The following is a 23,262-nucleotide window of genomic DNA, read 5'->3' as shown; positions in this document are numbered from 1 at the left end:
GGGTTTTTCATTTAAAAATTTAATTTTGCTATAAAAAATACAAACTTGATTTTGATTAAATTCTCTTATCTAAAAGTTTCAACCATCGGATCATGTTCAATTTTATTATTTTGCATGTGACTAAATTTATTTATTTGATTATGATGATTATATTTATATGCAATATAAATTTTTTGTTACATATCATATATTATGATTAATACATAATTTATTGAGGAATAGTCAGAATACTTTTATAATAATTATATTTAAAAAAGTACATAAATATTAATATGATATATTTGTAATTATTGTGAATAATATAATAAACTTACCCATAAAAATTTATTATGTTATTAACATATAATTAGATTAAAATAAAAAATATTTTAGTTCTTAATTAACCTATCCATATTAAGAAGTAATATTTTATTTTTTAATTTTAACACTTTAGTTAATATAATGAATATTATATGTATTAAAATTTTTGTCCATAAATAGATTTTAATGACACCATGATTTATATTTATTTTAATATGTTTATTTAAAGTTGAGTAATGTTAGTATAATTTATTAGTTACAACAGTAATAATATCTGAAACTGTATTTGAAGTTCATTTGTTAAGTGGTGACAATTATAAAGAGTAAAAAGATAAAATTTTCTTTCACTCAGGATATGCAGACTTTAATTATGCTCTTCGTAGGAAAGAGCCTCCAACACCTATTAATGCTAGCTAGTACTCGAGCCGAAGTAGTATTATACGAATGGTGGAAAAATCTAACCGTTTAAATATGATGTTCATTAAGTCTCTATCTCAACTAGTATTCGTGGTTCAATTCCTAAATACGAGAATGTCAAGGATTATATGAAAACTATTGATGAATAATTTGAGTCTTTTAGTAAGGCACTTGTAAGTACTCTAATAGAAAAATTGTCATCCACGAGACTTACCGGTGTAAGCAGTATGCGTGAGCATATCATGAGATTGAGAGACATAACAGCACAACTGAAAACTTTAGAAGTTGAGATCTCTGACTCATTTTTCATGCATTTTATTCTGAATTCTCTTCCTATTCAATACGAACCATTTAAGATTTCTTATAATACACATAAACAAAAGTGATTTATTAATGAATTATTGAGGATGTATGTGCAAAAGGAAGAAAAACTAGTTCAAGAACTTGGTAAAACATGTATTTTATGGTGACAAATGCAGCTAGTAAAAAACAAGCTCATAAGAAGAAAGGAAAGAGTATTACATCTCATTCTATGAAAAAAGAAGATGCATGGTGTGTCTTTTTTTAAAAAAAAAAAGACACATGAAAAAAGAGTACCCAAAATTTATAGTTTGACTTGATAAGAAAGATATTAACCTTTATGATCTTATTCTTTCGGTGTGTTTTGGATATAATTTTGGACACTTGGTGGATTGATTTTAGTGTTGAAATTCATATTTCAAATATTATGCAGAATTTCATAAGAAGAAAACCGACAGAAAGTGATTTGAACATTTATGTAGGCAATTGGATGCATTCACGTGTGGAAGTTGTTAGAACATTTAGACTTATATTAAATACTGTTGTATTTTATATTTGGAAAGAATTTTTTATATTTCAAATTTTTCTAAAAATTTGACTTTTTTTATCTAAACTTATAAAACAAATATTATCTATAAATTTTTATGATGATGCTATTGATATTATTAAAAATTCAAATATTATTGGACGTAATACTTTAGTTGGTGATTTATTCAAAGTTCATTTAATTAAAAATATTTCATCAAGTTTAATGACTGTACATGGTAGTGCTATAAATAAAAAATCTTTTATGTTATGGTATTATAGGTTGGGACACATCTCTATTGAGAGAATGGAAAAATTAGTAAGTAATATTGTTCTTAAATCTATAAATTTTACTGATTTTAATACTTGTTGGATTGCATTAAGAAAAAACAAACAAAATAAGTCTTAAAAATGTGCTAAAAGAAGTTTTGGCATATTAAAAATAATTCACAATGACATATGTTGTTCGGATATGTCCTCAAGTGGTCAGAAATATTTTTATCCTTTTTATTAATGATTATTCAAGATATATGTATCTCTATATACTTCATAATAAATAAGACTTTGAATGCTTTTAAAGTTTATAAGTGCTTGTTTGGGTGTCATTATCTTGATAATTTTTTTTTAATAAAAAATATCTTTTTTTTTATTTTTTAACATGTTTGGCAAATTTTTAGTAGTAAAAATAAAGCACTAGAAAAATAAAAAACATTTTTTTTGAGAAACGGTAATTTACTTCTTTTTTTTAAAGATATTTTTTTCCTTAAAAAAAAAAGATGTTTTTCATGTAATAAATAAATAAAAAATACTTTTATATCGTTATACCCAAACATAATTGATAGATAAAAAGATCTTTTTGCATGAAATACCCAAATATGAAATTACTTTTACTTTTTCATAAGATCTTTTAAGAAAAGATAACTCAAAAAAAAATCTTTTTTTAAAAATTTATCCAAACAAACTCTAAAGCTGAAGTAGAGAAGTAATATAAAAAGCAAATTAAGATTGTGAGATTAGATAGAGGTGGAGAATTCTACAAAAGATACTTGATATAAATAAACATATAGTCCATTTGTAAAGTATTTTCAAGAGTATAGTATTGTGGCATAATACATCATACTTGACACACTAGATCAAAATGATGTAGATAAAAGAAGAATATACTTAACAACTCCAATCTTTTTTTATTTTTGTGGAGTGAAGCCTTTAAGACAACCGTGTATATATTAAATGGAGTTTTCAACTAAGACAGTTACTAAAACACCATTAAAATTATGAAAATGTTGAAAACATAATTTGAATCATATACGCACTAGAAAAATAAAAATATCTTTTTTGAAAATTTATAATTTATATATTTTTTTAAAAGATTTTTTTTTCTTTTAAAAAGATATTTTTCACGTAATAAATAAACAAAAAGTACTTTTATATAGTTACACAAAAATATAATTAATAAATAAAAAGATTATCTTGTATGAAATATTCAAACAAAAAATTATTTTTATTTTTTTTATAAAACCTCTTAAGAAAGAGAATTTAAAAAATATATTTTTTTAAAAGATCACCCAAATAAATCTTAAATATAAAGTGGAATAAATTGTCTAGAATTTTTTAACAAAAATTAGAACAAAATTAAAATTTAATCAAATCGATAGTGTTTTTTTTAAAATAATCATGGATGGGTGGGGAAAAGAAATGGATCCTCTCTATTTTTTTCATTGAAGAGAATAAAGTGTAATTTTTCACTTTTAATTCTATAAGTGAGACTAAAATTAATAAAAAAAATAATAAATAATAAGATTACACACCGAATATTATCCAATTTTTTTATGACGGGAGAGAATCTACTCCGGTGGGAAACATAGTTGGGCAATTTTAAGAATGAAGTAAATGTTTTACATGAAATACCCAAATTGCCCATCCCTAAATCAGGTGAGTAAAAAGTTGAATGAAGCTTGGTTGAGATGGATGAGGTATTAGGTTGGTAGTTACTAGCTAGGAAGGAAGAAGGAAGAAGAAAGAAAGAGATTAGAGAGATGGAGGTGGAGTTGGAGCCTCGAGTGAAGGCTCTTCCGTACAAGGTGAAAGCCATGTCCAGGGAGTCCCCTTCTCAGAAGGCACTTCACGTTCTCGACACCGACCTCCGCACTCACTGGTCCACCGCCACCAACACCAAGGAGTGGATTCTTCTCGAACTCGATGTCCGTACATTTCATTCTCTTCTTCCTTCTATTTCCAGGGTTTTTATTTTTAAGTCTTCATGGATGCTTAGTCACTACTTAGTACTTAGGTTTGGATTTCTTTTAAGTGTAACATCGCTCAGCTTAGTTTACCCTCTTGTTGGTTTTGTGATTGGTAGTTTTGTTTCAAGAATGATAAATTGGTGATGAACAAGTACTTGGGTTTGGCCTTGTATTGAGGTTTTCATGCTTCAAAAATAGGAAAAAAATACTTGTTAGGTATAAAATTTGCCAGAATTATGTAGCAGACTATGATTTGAACTCTTTAGATTTGTTAACCCATGATTTCCTCCAACCGCAAAAGATTGCCAACTTCTTCTGGCAGGAGAAATTCTGGTCATGTAGCATGGTTTGAGCATTAATCAATTTAAAGATTGAGTGTTGTGAATAGGATGTTTCGTGTTGATTCCTTTCGAATTGGTGTCAAAATGCTAGATAAATCTTTTCGTGTGGGATTAAAGTTGTTGTACAAATTTATCATTGTGCATCTCTTCACATCTCTAAGTGGTATTTGTATGCTCATGTTGCAGGAGCCTTGCCTATTGTCACACATACGGATTTACAACAAGTCTGTACTTGAGTGGGAAATTGCAGTTGGATTGCGTTACAAGGTTAGTGGAAAATTCTTAGACAATGATAATTGGAAACTTACCCTCATTTGGAGAGAGATGCACTTGTGTTTGTTCAATATTTGAATTACCTATGTGACTTATGATTTAACTATGTGTTTTCCAAGATCAAAAGTGTCATTATGTAGTCCTTACTGATTATATTTGCTTGCCAGCCAGAGACGTTTCAGAAAGTTCGACCACGTTGTGAAGCACCTAGACGTGACATGATCTACCCTACAAACTATATTCCATGTCGATATGTGAGGATATCTTGTTTGCGTGGGAATCCCATTGCCATTTTCTTCGTTCAGGTATGCTTTTCTTTCTGATGTTCATCATGTGACAAATTAAATCTTATCGAATTGCTATCCACCCCCCCCCTCCCTCTCCCTTGTTGCAGTTGATTTCTCTATGCCACTTTTGTTGGTAACCTAAGCTTCATATTATTATTATTTCCTTAACAAAATCAGAGATAATGGTGGAGGGAGTTATGCAATTGGAAGTTTTTGTCTATTTGGAGGCGAAGTCAATAAATGAAAAACAAGATTTACAACAAAAAACACTAAGGAATCAAAAGTTTAGGTTCTTGAGTTGGTAAAATTGAAAGTAAAGGGTAGAGGGAAAGAAATGCATTAAATAGGTGGCATTATTTATAGAGGATAGGAAAAAAGCTATGGAACTGCCTCAAAACAAAATAATACCAATCCAAATATCTTCCGAAAACGTAATGTGGGAACCCTTCTCAAATGTGAGGAGAATATAGAACGGAACGACAATAAATCCTGATAAATAAATTTCAAGGCACTAATATGATTAACTTGCACAATTGGTGTTCCACCCATTCAGATGCAAGTCCAGTTGACTTGATGACATTACGGTGTAGGTTGTGGAGAAAATGCTAAAGCCCTTAGTTGTCAATGCTTTGTTCGTGGACTCCAAATCAGCAAAGCCCAAGTCCCTTTGCTTTCATGGTTCACAAATACCTCCCAACTAACAAGGTGGTCTCTTCTACAACTATGTACCTTTCACAAAAGAAAGTTCTGCATAAATTTCTCCATTGTTCTGAAAAGGGAGAGAAAGTGAAACTATATGGGGATTTTAGACAGACATAAATAAATAAGAGAGATTTTGCCTCAAAGAGCTTCTTTATTGCATACTTTTGTTCAATTTATCGAAATGCTAACATAAATGATCAAGACGTTAGATAACTTTGATTCAGTTGTTATATCGATGAAAATTATAAGGTGGTGGAAATATGTCAATGCATTATGCAGATGTTAATTGAACCTTCCCCTTCCTCTATATTTTTGAAAGAGGGTAACGCACAGTACAAGGCATAATGTGTTTATATCAGGAAGATAAACTAAAATGCAAGCAGATTCACATAAAATTAACGAGGCAGAGAAGGAGCTCTAAAGTTCTACAAACTTATCTTTTTTTTTTGTTTTTCAGCAATCTCTCTAGAAATCTTTATTTGTTCTTTGTTTCTAATGTATTGGGAATGCCCACTTCTTTGTTACTGTTGGTCTTTTATGACCTTGTGTACTTCCTTATTGCATATATGAAAGTACCTTATCTTTTTGGGAAAAAGAAAATGATTCATAGAAAAGTAATGCAAAGCTCAGCCCTTGTTATACAATACATCTAGACTAAGTTTTAGACTCTTTCCTTTTTTCAAACACACAAATTGTTTCTTCAGTTACTTTTTGAGCTTCTGAGGCGAATTAATGATTTACTAAGCATTTTAGGTTCGTATTCTTACACTTATAATATTATAAGTGTTTGTAAGCTTATCTCTATAGGGGACTTTCCCTCTCAGACATGTTGAGAGATTGGAAAAAAAAAGCTATGTTTATAGATAAACCTTTTGTTTTGTATAGGGGAACCCTTATCCCCAATTTGTATCATCCTTCTTCTCATCTTAACGAAATGCTTTTCTATAAAAAAGAAGGTTTAAATTTCAAATGATTGTCATTTGGCGTTACTAAACTTGTTTTTATCAATCTATCTCTTGCAGCTGATTGGAGTTTCTGTGGTTGGTCTTGAGCCCGAGTTTCAACCAGTTGTTAATTACTTGCTACCACATATTATATCACACAAACAGGATCCTCATGACATGCATCTCCAGGTTGATTGAATTTTTGGTTCCATAAATATGGTTATTGTGTAATTTATTTTGTCTATTATTATTATTATTATTGTTATTATTATTATTTGTTTCTATTTCTGATGCTTCATAGTTTTATAGTTATTGCGAGACTTGACGAGTCGGTTACTTGTATTTCTTCCACAACTAGAGGTGAAATTCGGGATTCTTCTTTCATGATTTTATCACAATTCCATTTTTTCCCCATCCTTCTTAAGTATTGATTGTGCAATGTTTATGAACTTCAGGCAGACCTTACAACCTTTCCAGATAGTCCAGAGTCTAGCCTACGCTTTATATCCATGCTTGCGGGTCCTCTTTATCCCATTCTTCATGTGGTGAATGAACGGTTAGATTGCTTTTTCTTGTTTGTTGCCAGTGCAAGTTTTGTTTGGTACTGGTTTTATTTGTTTATAGTTCCTTGTCTTGGTTGGGTTTTCTTGACTAATGTCATATTCGAAATTTTGGAAACGAAGTGTTGTTATATGTTAGTCTTATAGAGAACCCAATGGTACAAATTGTTGTATAGCCCACCCTACCTGCTGGGAAAATGCCAGCTATTTTGCTCATTTTGGTGCTTCTGGCTTAAATTAACATGCACTCAATTTGTAAGAATTTTGATGTGGTTTTATTGTACATACCTAATCTGTACTAATATACTCTCTATCACTTCTAAAACTGTATCTCCTGAAGTACAAATCTCAAATGCATCTGTATCCATATTGATTATTCTGTAATTGCAGGACTTCTTCAAAGCCTTCAGGAAATATCACAGATCTTGATATCTCCAAAAGTAGTCAACCCTCGACAGCTTTAACTGTTTCCTCTAACTTTGAGGTAGCTTCTAGAATCATTTGTCTGATATCTTGTCCACTTGCCTTTATTAGCAAACTTTTGCTTTTCAATTGTATTTTTGTCTTTTTCTGCCACTCTGTATGTGCTGTTCTTGGCTTTCATGGGATGAGTTTGTCTGTTTCAACTTTAAAATTCATATTCATGAATATACTGCCTGATCCCTTAATCTCACTACGATCCAGGGTTCAATATTTCTTTATTTATTTTCTTACTAAGAAAAGACATCTTCATTAGAGAAGTGAAACAATGTGTTTGGAGCATTAGATAAGATATTCTTCTTTAGGATTCAACACCAATAAACGAAGAGGAAATAGAAAAAACAGTGCCTCTTTTTTTCCACCAAATAACAACATAGAATGTTACTTTAGTTGACATTTAATGAGATTCTCAATTTCTCATTATTTATTACAGGATCTAGTCCATTAGGTTTTCACTGTCTTTTATTTTTATCTTTGTGAAGAAGTTTCACAATCTCTTGTTACATGCTTTCTCCCAATATTTATTTTTTAATTAACAAGAACAATAGAGCCTTATCCCACTAGGTGGGGTTGGCTACACGGATCAATGATGCTATTCAGTCTTGTAAGGTATGATGTATGGTTAGATGTCTCTAGATCTTCTCATTCAAAGTCTTAGTTTTCCCTTTGCCTCTAACCTTTGGTGTATCTTCACTCTAATCTACCCTCGTTACATGCTCTGATAGTCTTCTCTCAACATGTTCAAACCACATGAGACAGGATTCCATCATCTTTTCAACATAGGTGCCACTCTGACTTTCTCGCACGTCCTTTTTCCTAATTCTATCTATTCCTATATAGTCATTCATTCATCTAAGTATCCTCATTTCGGCCACACCAAGCTTATGTTCGTGTTCTCCATTTACCATCCAACATTCTGTTCCAAACAACATAGCTGGTCTAATGGCGGTGTGTTTTAAAGGTATTTTATTTGTAGCTCAAAACACTCCTCCATTTTTACCAACCAACTTGAATCATATGGTTTTACATCATCTTTTTTTCCATGGTTTTGAATAATGCAACCAAAAAAGTAATTCACCTCAAGACCTCAACCAAAATAATTATTTGATTAAAATAATAATTTTTTAATCCAAAAAAGAAGATAAGGAAATATCCTTAACCAAAAGTAGAGCTTAAAAGAGAAAAACAATTGAAAACTTCATTACAAAATGGCCTCTTTAATTATATACCACATTATTTATACAGAAATCCATGGGGAAAAAGCAGTCTCCTCCTGGCTTTTTCTTGATTATTATTATGGGATTTGCTAGTGAGTTCCTAAGGGCATTTGTTAAGGAGACAAAAGTGGAAAACTTTTGAAGTGTTTGATGTATTCAATGGATTTGAAATTTAAAACATTTCCTTTTATATAAAACATTCTACTTTTCTCAAGGATAATCATGAGCAAAACCTTTATATTATTTTCCCTCCATCTACTTATTCTTAATTATTGAGGGTTACACTTGTATGACGTTTCTCACTCCTCTACTGTTTTTTTTCAATGCAGCCTAGGAGATCACGAAGTACATCACCTCTTATCTTGTCTGCACATCGAGCCATAGTTTTTAGGCCAGATGCAATTTTTGTGCTACTGAGGAAGGCATATAAAGATTCTGATCTTGGATGTGTTTGTAGAACGGTATTAGTCATGTACTTGCCTGAATAATTCTTGTTTTACATTGACTTGTGAATTTATCCTCCTTTTTTTCCCCTGCTCAATCCATTCCAAATGTTCATTTTCATTTTTATTTCTGGGTATATTATTTCTCTTGTTTCAGGCAGCTAGAATTATGCAGAAGTTCATAAACCCTGATACCGATCAAAATGTATCTAACCCTCAAAATGATATATTATCTATTTCGGAAGAAAAATCAAAACTTGAACTGTCGAGTTCTTTCACCTTATTTGACTATTCAAGCCTCTTCGGTGAGGAGTTCCGGATGCCAGATGAGCCTTGGGATTGCAGTTATCTTAATATATTGGATATTGCAGCACTGGAAGAAGGAATCTTAAATGTTTTATTTTCTTGTGCGTCACAGGTTTGTTACAGTAAAATGATATATCATTCCTTGAGCCTATCTTTTTCTCAAATTTCTTTTTATTTTGCACACTGTTTGATACATTGTTGTTTGCAGCCTGTCCTTTGCAGCAAGCTGGCAGAGAGAGCTTCAGACTTTTGGGCTGTGCTGCCACTTGTACAAGCTCTGCTTCCAGGTTGAGTGTTAATAATGAGTTGATGTTGTGGTTAAAATCAGGTTTACAGCATAATGAAGCCATTTTGGGTCATTGAAATAACGAAGACTTTTGAAATGGAATGCTACCCTAGTAAAAAATGATGTGCTAATTTCCTCATCATTTTATTTCTCCTTGATAGCTCTGCGCCCATTGGTGAGCAATCCTTTTGAAATTGTTGATGAGACTTTTTCGCCATGGAAGCAGCCTATTGTACAACAGGCCTTATCCCAGGTTATGCTTAAAAAGCTTTTTTATTGGGGAATGGATCTTCTCAATTTTTTTTCAATTGAGAGAGTAAAGTGTGATATCTAACCCTTCAATGATTTCTCTTTCATGTTTTCTCTTGGTCCCACTTATAAAATTAATGGTGAGAGATCACACTTTATCCTATCAAGTGAAAAAAAAAATTGAGAGGATTCCATCCCTTTTTATTGATTCTATTTTCTGGATGTTTTATACATGTTCTTTTTAAAATCTATTTTGATGATTTTCTTAGACTTTGTTCTCCTGATGTGGGCCATGTATGCAGATTGTTGCTACAGCAACATCAGACGCATATCGACCACTTCTTCATGCATGTGCTGGTTATCTCTCTTCATATTCACCATCTCATGTACGTCAACTGCTATTTCTTAATGGTTAATTTTGTTCTTGAATCATCTATATTCTGTGGTCTTCTGCTTGATTGGATCACATCTTCAGTCACTCTAGCTATGTGGATCACATCTTCTGTCATTCTTGCTATTATTTTCCTCTAGTCTGGTGTAGACAGTTTATCAGAGGTTGAATTGATGTTTCTATTATTAAAAGAATAAATACATTAATAATGTTCTTATATATTGAATGAGTCGTGTATTTCTTTCTGACAGTTTAAGCTTTCAGGAGACAAGTCATCTTCTATTTTATTATTTTATTCATTTATTTTGATTATTTTGATAGTTCGTTATAGCGTATACGTTGCATCTATGACCAAGTGGTCTAAAGTTTAATCCTCATTTACTATAGTTTGCTATAATTAACTATAAAGTAGATAGAATAGAAGTATTCCGTAATAAATTGTACACCTACTCTCTTCTGGGTTAGCCACTTACTTCAAATAAACTATTTTGTAGGCTAGGGCTGCATGTGTGCTGATTGATTTGTGCTCTGGTGTGCTAGCACCATGGATGACTCAGGTGATTGCGAAGGTAGGTTCAACCTGATTCCATATGATTTAAGAAATACTCTGGGGATGTTATGTTCCTTGTTTTGTTTTTATATGTACTTGTCATTATCATTATTTTTTATCATAATCATCCTCATCTTATTAAAAGTTCACCAGTCACCGCCACCCATAAATACCAAACTTGGTTTTATGTTTTATCTATGCTCGCTCCGTATCATGTTCAAATTTCTATGTTTTATCTAATGCTTTTGTTTGGAGTTAGGGAGTTAGGAGGTTGGGATTTTATTGTATTGCGCTATCTATGCTACTCTTTGATTGAGTTTTAGGGTTGGTTTCTTTCACTTAATTGCTGATTTTCATATAGGCTTTATATTACCTAAATAGTAAATAGCTATTTTGATCCCTAAAAGATTCAAGTTTTGACAAAAGGACCCCTAAAAGATATACTCTGTCAAAATTATCAAATGTTTAGTCAAGGGTTAACTTACTCAGTTAACTGTTAGCTTTTTTATGAAATTACTAATCTACCCTCACTTTCTCTCTCCATTATCATTGCCATCACCCCCACCTCACCACCATTTGCCTCAACCCATCCCACTGCCACCACCCCATTGCCATTGCTCTTCACTCACTCTCACTGCCACCATTCCACCCTGCCATTGCCCCTCCCCACCCACTACCATCACCCCTCACTGACCACCACCAATATCATCACCATCATTATCATCATTATCAACAACACCACAAACCTTAACCCCACTCCACCGCTGTCACCCCTTACTGTTGTGGCCATCATCATCATTTTCCCCTTACCCACAAACCCACCACCACTACAGCTCCAATTTCTACCGCCATTGCCTCATCCTCATCTTCTTCTAGTTCTCCATCTCTCCGTCTTCACTTCCTCCTCCGGTGAGGGTGATGCTTGCATTTCTTTTTCCCTTTCTTTTTAAACAAAGAAAAGTGATTTTATGATGTAGGCTTTGTAACTTCACATTCTCCCTTACACAATCGGTACTGATTCTGGATAAAAGAGGAGGGTGTGTTAAAGTCAAAGGTCAACACTGATTTTTGAATTTTTAGTTTTTTATTACCTAGTTGTATGAGACTGGATGCCGGGTGATAAAGATAAACAAGGAAGCTTAACGTTGCAATGATGAGGATGAATTGGACAATTGGAACCAATGTGTTAGTGGAAGTAGTTGGGGTACCAGTTATTGTTAAAAAGATGGACTTATATGTTTGGGGAATGCTAGTCTCACCCCTTAGCATTAGCATATATATATACATATTAGATTTTTTTTAAAAGGAATTTTCTACTATTTGAATGAATTTCTAACTTAACAGTATATATAAATATATGTAGGAAATTCTTGTGGAGTAAATGTTCGATTTTGTATTCTATGTTATGGACATATGCCAAGATTTAAGTGTTGGTATTAAATATTGTTTGTTTCCTTATCTATGGGATTGCTTTGCATAGGTTGATCTTGCTTTGGAGCTGATGGAGGATCTTTTGGGTGTAATACAGGTTTGTTTGTCAATCTTCAATACATCATGTTCTTCTTGGGTGCTGATCGTTATTTCTTGCATTATGACATTCAAACTACCTTTAGGTAGTTTTGCTTTGGCATCTTGTGCAATGCATTTGTTGAATGAATTAAGTTGCTGTGCCTGAAAGTTCGTTCCATACTCCCATTTTTTCTGGTGATAACTGTTCTTTACTAAGCTTAATGTTATGGTCTCTAGCTAAGATTAGCATGTTTTTCAGGATGCCCACAATTCACTTGTTCGTGCTCGTGCTGCCTTGAAGTATATCTTGCTTGCTCTGTCCGGGCACATGGATGACATTTTGGGGAAGTATAAGGTACTTCACTATAAATGAGAATTAAAATTGTTGCTTCCCTTTCCATTATTGTTGTTACATTGTATCAAGACGTTTCAGTGCCATACTAACTAACCTTGAAGTTTAAGCTAGAACTTGGAGGCCTATGAATAGTGATGAAGTTGTTGCACTGTGCTCAAGACATTTCACACACAGAGGGAGTGTTGTATAGAAACAACTATTTGGAACGACTATTTGGACAATTATGTAATAACAAGTGAAGTACACAATATGTGCAAGCATGGTACATTGGACACATCAGGATAAAGTGTCTTAATTGGCCTGACCACTAAAAAATGTCATTGGCATTAGTTAAGCACCTATATTCAAATAAATACCTTGGATTTTCACAATGGTTTATCAATACGAAAAGTACTACCATGCGAAAGAAGAGTAACTCAAGTTTAAAATCTATACAAATATTTCTCAAAAGTACTCTGCTAAGTGACAAAATCAAGGGAATCCATATAAACTGTGTCAAGGTGGCTGAGATGGGATCCAAAATCAGAATATTCTGTATGTTTGAATATTCTATATGTTTATAGTGATAACTCCATCGAGGGGAAAAAAAAGGGATTCTTGGACACACAAAATTAGAACTATGCTAAGAAGTAAAAAAATATAACTATTCTAAGAAGAAATGCATTACAGACATGCTGAGGTTCAGATAAAGCGAACTTCTATGCATAGGACTCCCAGAATTCAATGTGAGATCCCTAACGTTCAGGGAGGATGTTAGAGCGAGCTGAAATAACTCACTGGTAACCTGGACATATAATCGTGTGTCAGCTCACTTGTTGTTTATAGCTCATCCAGGCAGTTAGTTTTGGTCCATATCTGGGCCAGAGAATTGAGTGATGCCCTTTTATATTGTAGAATTTGATGTTACATTCTTTTAGGCTCCATTTGGTCTCTCTCTCTCTCTCTCTCTCTCTCTCTCTCTCTCTGTTGCCTCCTCCATTGATTCGTTGCCGCCTCCTCCTTGCTGTCACCGCTGCTGCCACCTCTCTCACCCTCTCCATTGTTCTTTCCCTTTGCCAATGTATCTCTTTTCTGTTTTTATTCTTTCTTTCTTTTTTTTCGAAAAAAAAAATAGTTGGAATTGATATTTTATTTGAGGTAATATTTACTAGTTCTAGGTTTTTATTTGGAGTGATGATATTTTTTGTCAAGAATGATGTTTGAAGAAGGTGGATGAGGTTTGTTAATATTTACTCCTACATGTGCCAATTCCAGGAAGTTAAACACAGAATCCTCTTTCTTGTGGAGATGCTGGAGCCTTTTCTTGATCCCGCCATTGCTGTATCGAAAAGCAAAATAGCTTTTGGGAATCTTCCAGCTTCCTTTCAAGAAAAACAGGAACACAACTGCATGATTGCTCTAAATATCATCCATATTGCAGTACGAAAGCCAGCTGTACTACCTTCTTTGGAATCAGAGTGGAGGCATGGATCTGTGGCTCCTAGGTAATGCATGGTTTTCTTGTGCTGTAGCTTAGGGATTTATCAACTCTTTCAATGCGGTGTTTTTCTGTTCATATAATCATATTGTATGTTGTTGATCTTCCCGTTCTAACAACCATGTTGTGAATGAATTATATTTTAGCAAAATTCTTTGGCAGCCACATAAAATGCAGTTGACTTTGTGTGTGGCTATTGTTGTTAATGTTTAGGGGTGAATAAAACTAATATTTATTTTAAGATGAAGAAACTTGTTAGGATCTATTAATTCTGATATTATGTTACTCTTTTACTTCCTTTTGCAGTGTGCTTCTCTCCATATTGGAACCGCACATGCCATTGCCACCTGATGTTGACCTCTGTAAGTCTGCCTCCAAACCAGCAGAACCAGAAACTTTATTGTCACCACTCTCATCTGTTTTTAATGGTAGTAGTGGTTTCTCTAAGCCAAATGGGCAAGATGAATCTGATGGAAAATCAGATGTTTCAGAAACAGCAGGAAAATCTGATTCCATTGAAGACCGCAATCTACTTTTTGCCCCACCAGAATTGCAGAATATTGCCTTGACCAAGTTTTCTAGCATTCCTAGTCAAAATAATTCTGTCGCAAACTTTGGGGATATGAGCGCCGAATCAAGTCAAATGGTTGAAAAACATTCCACTGATGTTCTCTTGAATGATGGTCGGGGTTTTGACTATTTAAACTTGCAAGCAGATTATTTTCAACTTTTGAACTACCATGATTGTGAGCTTCGTGCTTCTGAGTTTAAACACTTGGCTTTAGATTTTCATTCTCGAAGTGATATTACTGTTGAAAGCCATGATGCTGCAATTGATGCATTGTTATTGGCTGCAGAATGCTATGTAAATCCTTATTTCATGTTGTCTATTGGAGCCTCTTCAAAACTTGTGGACCTTTTCAACATCAATGCAAGGAAAACATTGCAGTTTCACAATATTAAGCAGTTAAATAAGGCTTCTGGAACGAATAAAGCTAATTTGGAAACAGTAGCAAATTTAGAAGGAAAAAGAGATAAACTTGTTTTTCACATACTGCTTGAGGCTGCTGAATTAGATAGAAAATATCATTCAACAGTATCTGATGGTGAAGATTGTCCTTATTTTACTGAGGGATTTGATGAGCAGGTTATCAAGCTGTCTCCACATGATATACAATATGCTGATGCTCTTACATTGGTTCGACAAAACCAAGCTTTGCTATGTAGCTTCCTAATCCAACGACTGCGGCGAGATCAAATTTCTATGCATGAGATTCTTCTGCAGAGTCTTTTGTATTTTTTGCACTCTGGCACCAAACTGTATTGTCCTCCAGAGCATGTGATAGATATCATTTTAAAATATGCTGAAGACTTGAACAAGATGGTGTCATCTTTCCATCAGCAGCTAAAGGAAGGCAGTTTGCATTTGGCACAAGAAAGAACACAAGGGGTAGAGCGACGTTGGTTGCTGCTGCAACAACTTGTAATTGCTTCAAGTGGTGGAGATGACAAGGAAAAATTAATAACAAAAATCCAGAATAATTGCCTGTCTGGAAACTTAATTCCCTTTTCTGCATGGATGCAGAGAATTTCTCAGTTCTCTTGTTCACCATACCCTTTGGTTCGATTTTTGGGTTGGATGGCAGTATCTCGCAATGCAAAACAGTATATGAAGGACAGAATGTTCCTTGCATCAGATCTGTCTCAGCTATCACACTTACTTTCGATTTTTGCTGATGATCTTGCTGTCGTTGATAGTGTTGTCGATGGAAAGTATAAAGATGTTAAACTTGAAGATTCCAGGGGCGAACATGATTCTTCAGCTAAAAGAGAGTTTGAACAGTGTAATCAAAACCGTAAGGACAACTCTTTCCGCGCAATCTATCCTGAGCTCTGGAAGTTCTTTCCTAGTGTGAAAAAGCAATTTGAAACTTTTGGGGAAGCTATTTTGGAAGCTGTTGGTTTGCAACTGAGATCTGTTTCTTCTGCTCTTGTGCCTGATGTTCTGTGTTGGTTTTCTGAGTTGTGCTCGTGGCCATTTTCATTTGCTTCTTCAATTGGTAATGAAAATTTAAAGGGCTATAATGCAAAGAATGCAAGAGCTATAATCCTCTATATACTTGAGTCTATTATAGTTGAGCACATGGAAGCCATGGTTCCCGAGACACCTAAATTGGTGCAAGTGTTGGTTTCACTCTCAAGTTCTACATACTGTGACGTTTCATTTCTTGAATCTGTATTGCGTATATTGAGGCCTATCATTTCATATTCTTTGTCCAAGATCTCACATGATGAAAGGTTGTCGGATGGTGATTCCTGTCTTAACTTTGAGGAATTATGCTTCAATGTTCTATTTGATAAAATTAAGCAGAAGAATGAGATAGAAGGAAATTCTGATGATAATGGGTACAATGTAGCACTGGCTATATTTATTTTGGCATCAATTTTTCCTGACTTATCTATTCATTACAAGAGAGACTTTTTGCAGTGTTTATTAAATTGGGCAAACTTTCCTGATATCGAGCCAACCACTTCTTTCTATGATTATCTAAGTGCATTTCAATGTGTTATGGATAACTGCAAAGTCCTGTTAGTGAATACATTAAAAGCCTTTGGTCTTATTCCTCCTCAGCTGCCTCCTTTCCACCATGCGAATGATGGGGACATTTCTGATGATAACTCAAAGCCAAAGTCATGGTTTCTTAGTGATGTCTCTAACACAATAATTGAGAATGATGCTCATAAGATTGAAATGAATAATGCTATTGATGATGTTGATCAGTGCCATTTGCATTCTGATGATCTAGAGAGCTTTTCCAAAGACTTAGAGGGTCTCATTAATGAGCTTAATCCAGCTATTGAGCGCTGCTGGAATCTTCATCATCAGCTAACCAGAAAGCTGACAATAAGTGCAGCAGAGTGTGTTGTCTATTTAAAATCTTTGACATCAGTTTCTCAAAAGTTTAAGAGTACTGAAGATTATGAAAATTCTTCCCCTGTTAAATCATCTGAACTGTCCACACATCATTGGACAACAGGTCTTGAAGGCCTTTCTGAATTGATCTTAATGCTCCAAGAAAACCATTGCTGGGAAGTTTCTTGCTTGATAGTTGATTGTCTACTTGGAATTCCCAGTGGCTTTCGCCTGGATAATGTGATAGGCACAATTTGCTCTGCAATCAAGAAAGTGTGTTATAGTGCCCCGAAAATCTCATGGCGATTGCAGAGTGATAAATGGCTATCTTCTTTGATTGCGAGAGGTATCTATTACAGTCAAGAAACTGAACTTCCTCTAAAAGAACTATTCTGTATATTGCTGGGCCATGCTGAGCCTGAGCAACGAATTATAGCTATTAAACATTTGGGAAAACTTGTTGGCCAGTACACCAATGGAGAAAGAGCAGTTATATATTCTAAAATTTGCAGTGACTTGGTTCCAAATAAGGTTTCTGTATCTGTTCCAGATCATGTTCTCTCTCATCTGGTTTCCAATACATGGGATGAGGTCGTTGTGCTGGCATCATCTGATTCCTCATTACAAATAAGGGTTCATGCAATGGCACTTCTTTCAAATTACATTCCATTTGCTGAGCGTCAAAAGCTTCAATCTTTTCTTATGGCAGCAGATACTATTTGTTGTTTGCATAACTCGCAACAAGTGCATGATGGTCCTGTCCTACAACTTTCATTGGCACTTATTGCTTGTGCTTGCTTGTACTCACCAGTTGAAGATATTTCTTTAATTCCTGAAAATGTATGGAGAAGTATTGAGGAGTTAGGCTCAACAAAACATGGTATGGATCTTTAGCCTTTCTATTATGCTAAATAATCTTTACCATGTGGAATTGGCATATTGTAATTTGGATAATTTATGCTTGCTTATAACCATAAGTTCTATGCCCTATATTTTTTTCTAGATGGCAAGCTTGGGGACATAGAGAAAAGGACTTGTCAAGTTCTGTGTAGATTTAGAGACGAGGGAAATGAGGCCAAAATGGTATCTTGATCAATGCAGAAATTTTATATTTACGTTTTTCTTACCCCATGCTGATTTTCATAATTATCCTTATGTTAGGCCCTGAAAGAAGTAATTTCGTCAAGTTCTCCAAAGTATTGTGATCCAGAATTTGCCAACACCCGTGAATCTATTCTCCAGGTATAACAATTAATCATCATGTCATCCTTTTGATGAAAATCTAAATTTTAACCAGATTCATTCCTTTTATAGATACACCATATGTTTGATGTGTCTGTTTCATGACTGATGCCAATATTGAGTAACAAAACTTTGGGGTACTGCATGGACCTAGAGTGTTGCCTTATGACAATTGCTTTTGACAAACTGGATGGTATATTGTTGGGGGTTACTAACTTTCCCAGACATTCCTTTTTATCTTTTGTGTTTATTCTTTCGATTAATAATGGGGTCTTACAGGGATTCTCCTTGTACATTGTCTGTATAAACTATTAGTGCTGATAATGACTTTTCTCAAGCAATTCAGTCAAATTCTGGCAACTATCTTAAAATAATTTAATGTAATGTTTTTAATAAACTGAAATCTACATATTCAAAATCTATACAAATAAGTTATTTGTTCACGTTTGTATTCATTGACACATGAAGTGTTTGTATTCAAAATCTATATCAGATAGTTTTAATTTAGTGGTTGGTATCAGTAAAAATTCTGTCACTTTAAGTTATTTAGTAGGGTAAGTTGCTAAAGTCAAACCAGCATCATTCTGTCCTAATCCCACATGCCCTTGCAATATTTAGCAAATTGCAATTTATGACTGCTTACATTAGGCAACAGTTTTAAAGGATGGTCATTTAGATACATGGTTAGATTTTGCATATCATTGCGTACTTTCACTTCTGATCCATGGTTACCTTCTAAACTTTGCTGACTTGAACAGGTCCTTTCCAACCTAACAGCCGTTCACTCATACTTTGATATATTTTCAAATAAAATTGACCAAGATGATATGGTAAGCATGGTCAATTGAATCCATTTATTATTTTAAAAATTTCAACCTTTTACATGTAATTGACCATTTTCTAGGAGGTAGAGGAGGCGGAGCTTGAACTAGACATTATACAGAAGGAAAATACACTACCAAAACAGACTAAGGATGCCAAAGATGGTAATCAGATTCAAAGTCTACCCGGTAAGTACTTTTAACTCCAGCATATAAAGGTTCATGTAACCAAAACTAAACTTTCCCTGTAACTTTTTGTCATTGCGGCTACTGTTGTCAGATTTTACAAAATTTAATCATTTTACAGCCTTGGAAAAGGATGTTTCACGGCTTCAGCAAATCAGAGAGTGCATTCGTTCCCTGTAAGTGATTATAGGATTCTTTATTTTTTTACCATAGTGATCATATGTTTCTTTTCTGAAGCAATGATAGGACTCCACTAGAAAGAGAATGCAAATGGGAGAAACCGTGTTAATAAAACAGCATTTACTTCCTTTGGCTGTGTTTGCTAGTGAGTTCTGTGGCTAAGTGTTTGGAAACCTATTCTTATGATTTTACCAGAGAAAAGTCCAAGCTCAAAGAAGATATTCTAGCTCGTAGGCAAAAGAAACTACTTATAAGACATGCCCGCCAAAAGTATTTAGAAGAAGCAACTCTACGGGAGGCAGAACTTCTTCAAGAACTTGATAGGTTCTTACCCATTATTGAGAATTATACTGCTTATGGCTCTTGATGGTAGTGAAATCTGATCTTTTTGAAAATGTTCAACAGGGAGAGAGCAGCTGAAATGGAAAAAGAGCTAGAGAGACAGAGGTTGCTGGAAATAGAGCGTGCTAAAACAAGGGAACTGCGTCACAATCTTGATATGGAGAAGGAGAGGAATACACAAGTAATTTCACTTTATCAACATGATTTTCCGTCCTGAATTATGTTAGCATTACTACATGTACTAGCCCTGTCCATTAAGTCTTACTAAATCTGTTAGTCAAGCATTACCCCTTGCAATGCTTAAGTTTAGGTGTAATCATGTATGTAATCCAGGTTTTGAACTCTAAGGCAGTTAGGTAGTCTTTGTTTTCTGTTTTGAGACAAAAAGGGCAGAAACAGTGGGACAATAGATACCATCTACCGTGTCCATTCTTCAAAGGTATAAGTTGGTTTAAAAATCCTCTTGGAGACATGTCTTTTGTGTGTCTCTATTTTAGAAGCACATAAATTACTTTTTGAAATTTGTCCATAGACATGGATATTTTTAAGTTTTTGTTCTGCCCCTTCTCAAAATAGTTTTTGTCCCCAAGGTCTCTAGCTCCTCTGTCTCAAAACACTTACCAAATGCTATCTTAGTAGACATATTTTCCAATAGGTCATTAGAACACTAAAGTTGTAGCAACCTATTATACAAACTGAATCTTCTCCTTCACAAAGTAACTGACAATCTGTGTGGTTGGACCTATCATGGAAGACTATATATAGGACATATATACAATTGCATGTTTATCACATTTTTGCTTAAATGTGGTAATTCAACAAATGTTCAGCTCCTTAGCAACTGCCTTAGCCATGAGATCATGTTTATCCTGTAAATTACTATGGAATTAGGATTTTTTGATGGATGAAGAGGCCTTCCAGATATCAAGCACACCTATTTTTACAGTGCTTCTTGTGTGTGATACATTTGTTGGAGCAATTTTCTTCTGAGGAATTATTTTCTTCATAATTTTACTTCCGGGTTATCAGTTCAGTAATCATGACGGGTTCTGTTTGTGTAATTTAAGCGGGTATCCTACACCTGCAGTGCCATTTTGACTTTGTTGTATTGCCTTGTTGCCAACTATTTCCCAGGAGGATGCATTATTTTATATTTTATTGACATGTCCATTTGTCAGACTTTCTTGATTGAGGCTTCGAGAATATAGTTATGGTGGTTTGGTTCAGGTCCTCAAAATAATAATACCTTCCGATTGTATGCAGAGAGAACTCCAGCGTGAAATAGAGCAAGCCGAATCAGGACTTCGAACATCTCGACGGGACTATCCTTCCTCCACTCACAGCAGGTAAGCTATTATATCAAGTTACATTCCTTTTAGGTTTTCTTACAGAATAAAAAAAAATTCAGAAATGACATCATATGGAAATTAATGGATGATGAAAGCCAACAAGAATAAGCTTAATATCCAGAATATTGTGTCGTAGGAATGAACACATTAGATAATATAAGATTGAAAATGAATGCATTAGAAAGAAGTTGAATACTTCCTGTGGAAAAAACTTGGAAGAATATTGATATAGGCAGTTTGGTTGTGTAGGGAAGATTTACAAAAGCTCCGTTAAGGAGAGAGTAGATCAAATGGACGATAGTTCAATAAATTGAATAGGGAATAGGGAATAGGGAATCCAAGAAAACTATAGGCTTCCCGCTAAGAAAGTTACTCAGTAGTGATTTCTCTATCTTTATATGTAAGTTACAATATGGCGCTAAATACTTATAGATGGCTTTTCTTTTGTTTGCCTTTGGCTCTTCTAAAGGTGGATCACTTATGCTCCCAATTTCTTGTATCATTCTTGTTTCCTTCTTAATGATATTCTTCTTTTTATTGAAAAAATAAATAAGTAATACGATGCTACAACATTTAATCCATGTAATTGGTCACAGTTAGTGGCTCAAGGTTTGTTAATCGTTGTTTTGTGTTGCATAGGTACAATGTTGTATGTCTAACCATTAAGGATTGATTCTACTCCTCTTTCTTATATTTACATTGATCAAATTTGGATAAAGTTCTGATCTACAGTGTTTAGAGGTCATGTGGTTTCTGGACTTCTCATTAAAATTTGATTGATCAATTTTTCCAGTAGTCCTTTTTACTTTTTTTTTTTTTTTTTATGTTGATGTTACCTTGGATGGTCATACTTGAGGTTCATTAGGTTTTCATATTTTAAGTGATACACATGCGTGCGCATACACACACATGAATACTTGGCGGAAAAAAGGAAATTATGATGAAAAATGAAAGACTGCAAAAGTTGAGGTAGACAATTAATTCTCATAAGGAAAAAAGAGTAAAAAATAAATAAATAGATAAATAAATAAACAGATAAAAGAGGAAGGTCTATGCCAATGCTTGTTGGCTCTGAGTGATTTAGCGCCTAGTCCCCATAAACTCGAGTTTGATTGTTGTGGATGGAAGAAAAGATCTAGGTTTGGAAAAGCTTTAGAGAGAAAAAGGATGTAAGAGATAGGGAGAGAATGGAAACCATGTAGAGGCAAAATCTTAGTTCAATTGTGCGCTAAAATTGTTGCCTGAAATAGTTTCTCGTATGTTCAAAGTTGATGGTGTCCATAGTAGAACACAATCTTCACTCCAGTGATATAATTATCTTGGGATTTGCATGGTAAATTGGTTCAAATTTTGTTTTGTCTTGATCTTGCAGTAGACCCCGGGAAAGATTTCGTGAGAGGGAAAACGGAAGGTCTGCTATCGAAGGCAGCACTAGAGCTGGATCTGGGAGCTTACAGCCGGAAATTCCCTCCACGAGTTCATCAATAGGAGGCTCACCATCAATTGTTGTTTCCGGGTCCCGGTCATTTCCCATCCAGCCTACCATCTTACGATCTCGTGATAGCCAGGATGACAGCAGTAGCTTATACGAAGAAAATGCTGATGGAAGCCGGGATTCGGGGGATACCGGCAGCATTGGAGATCCAGAATTAGTGTCAGCTTTTGATGGCCAATCTAGTGCATATGGTTCCCAAAGGCATGGTTCAAGGGGAAGCAAGTCAAGGCAACTTGGTGAACGAAGAGAAAGGGATAACAGACGTGAAGGAAAGTGGGAAAGGAAACATTCATAGCAGTAAAGAACAGGGAATTTTTGTTCCCTGATTACTAATTAGGGTTTATATATGTGCCATACTAAGCCCTCCTTGTGGTTAGTTATTTGCTTTTGTGGGGAAACATGATCGTGTTACATGCTTTTGGGGGACTCTAATTTTGTACAATGTGGATGTTTGTCTAGTAGTTGATACTCATCGGCATGTATATAGAGATCTATTTATTTGCTTAAACTGATTTACTTCTTTGAATAATCAAATCGTTTCTTTAACCATTTTATTGAACTAGCATACTGCAGTCCAA

At 34.3% G+C, this 23,262-nt stretch overlaps 1 protein-coding gene across 3 annotated transcripts; it reads left to right on the top strand.

Annotated features, from left to right (window-relative positions):
• Nucleotides 1-3,499: 3,499 nt before the first annotated feature.
• On the top strand, nucleotides 3,500-23,192 carry LOC130961976 (uncharacterized). 3 transcript variants are annotated; one of them, XM_057888030.1, is made up of 26 exons: nucleotides 3,500-3,743; nucleotides 4,313-4,393; nucleotides 4,567-4,704; nucleotides 6,411-6,521; nucleotides 6,642-6,692; nucleotides 6,788-6,888; nucleotides 7,283-7,376; nucleotides 8,919-9,050; nucleotides 9,190-9,450; nucleotides 9,547-9,625; nucleotides 9,786-9,877; nucleotides 10,176-10,259; nucleotides 10,759-10,833; nucleotides 12,295-12,342; nucleotides 12,583-12,678; nucleotides 13,933-14,162; nucleotides 14,462-17,949; nucleotides 18,073-18,152; nucleotides 18,231-18,311; nucleotides 19,070-19,141; nucleotides 19,216-19,321; nucleotides 19,440-19,494; nucleotides 19,694-19,822; nucleotides 19,904-20,021; nucleotides 21,104-21,186; nucleotides 22,565-23,192. In XM_057888030.1, exons 1-26 carry the CDS (start codon nucleotides 3,579-3,581, stop codon nucleotides 22,977-22,979), a joined length of 6,465 nt encoding a protein of 2,154 aa, XP_057744013.1. In that variant the 5' UTR covers nucleotides 3,500-3,578; the 3' UTR covers nucleotides 22,980-23,192. The 3 variants fall into 3 exon arrangements, with proteins under 3 accessions (XP_057744013.1, XP_057744012.1, XP_057744014.1); XM_057888029.1 differs by having other exon boundaries at nucleotides 22,562-23,192; XM_057888031.1 differs by lacking the exons at nucleotides 3,500-3,743; nucleotides 4,313-4,393 and adding an exon at nucleotides 5,277-5,391 and having other exon boundaries at nucleotides 22,562-23,192.
• The last annotated feature ends 70 nt before the right edge of the window (nucleotides 23,193-23,262 follow it).

This window comes from Arachis stenosperma, chromosome 2 (assembly GCF_014773155.1).
Source record: "Arachis stenosperma cultivar V10309 chromosome 2, arast.V10309.gnm1.PFL2, whole genome shotgun sequence".
NCBI lineage: Eukaryota > Viridiplantae > Streptophyta > Magnoliopsida > Fabales > Fabaceae > Arachis > Arachis stenosperma.
This window is presented reverse-complemented; position numbering and strand designations above follow the sequence as displayed.

Coding starts and splice junctions, on each gene's coding strand:
- LOC130961976 (XM_057888029.1), top strand. CDS start 3,579: ATGGAGGTGGAGTTGGAGCCTCGAGTGAAGGCTCTTCCGTACAAGGTG. Junction 9,626..9,785: donor TGTACAAGCTCTGCTTCCAG/GTTGAGTGTTAA, acceptor TCTCCTTGATAG/CTCTGCGCCCATTGGTGAGC. Junction 17,950..18,072: donor GTTAGGCTCAACAAAACATG/GTATGGATCTTT, acceptor ATTTTTTTCTAG/ATGGCAAGCTTGGGGACATA.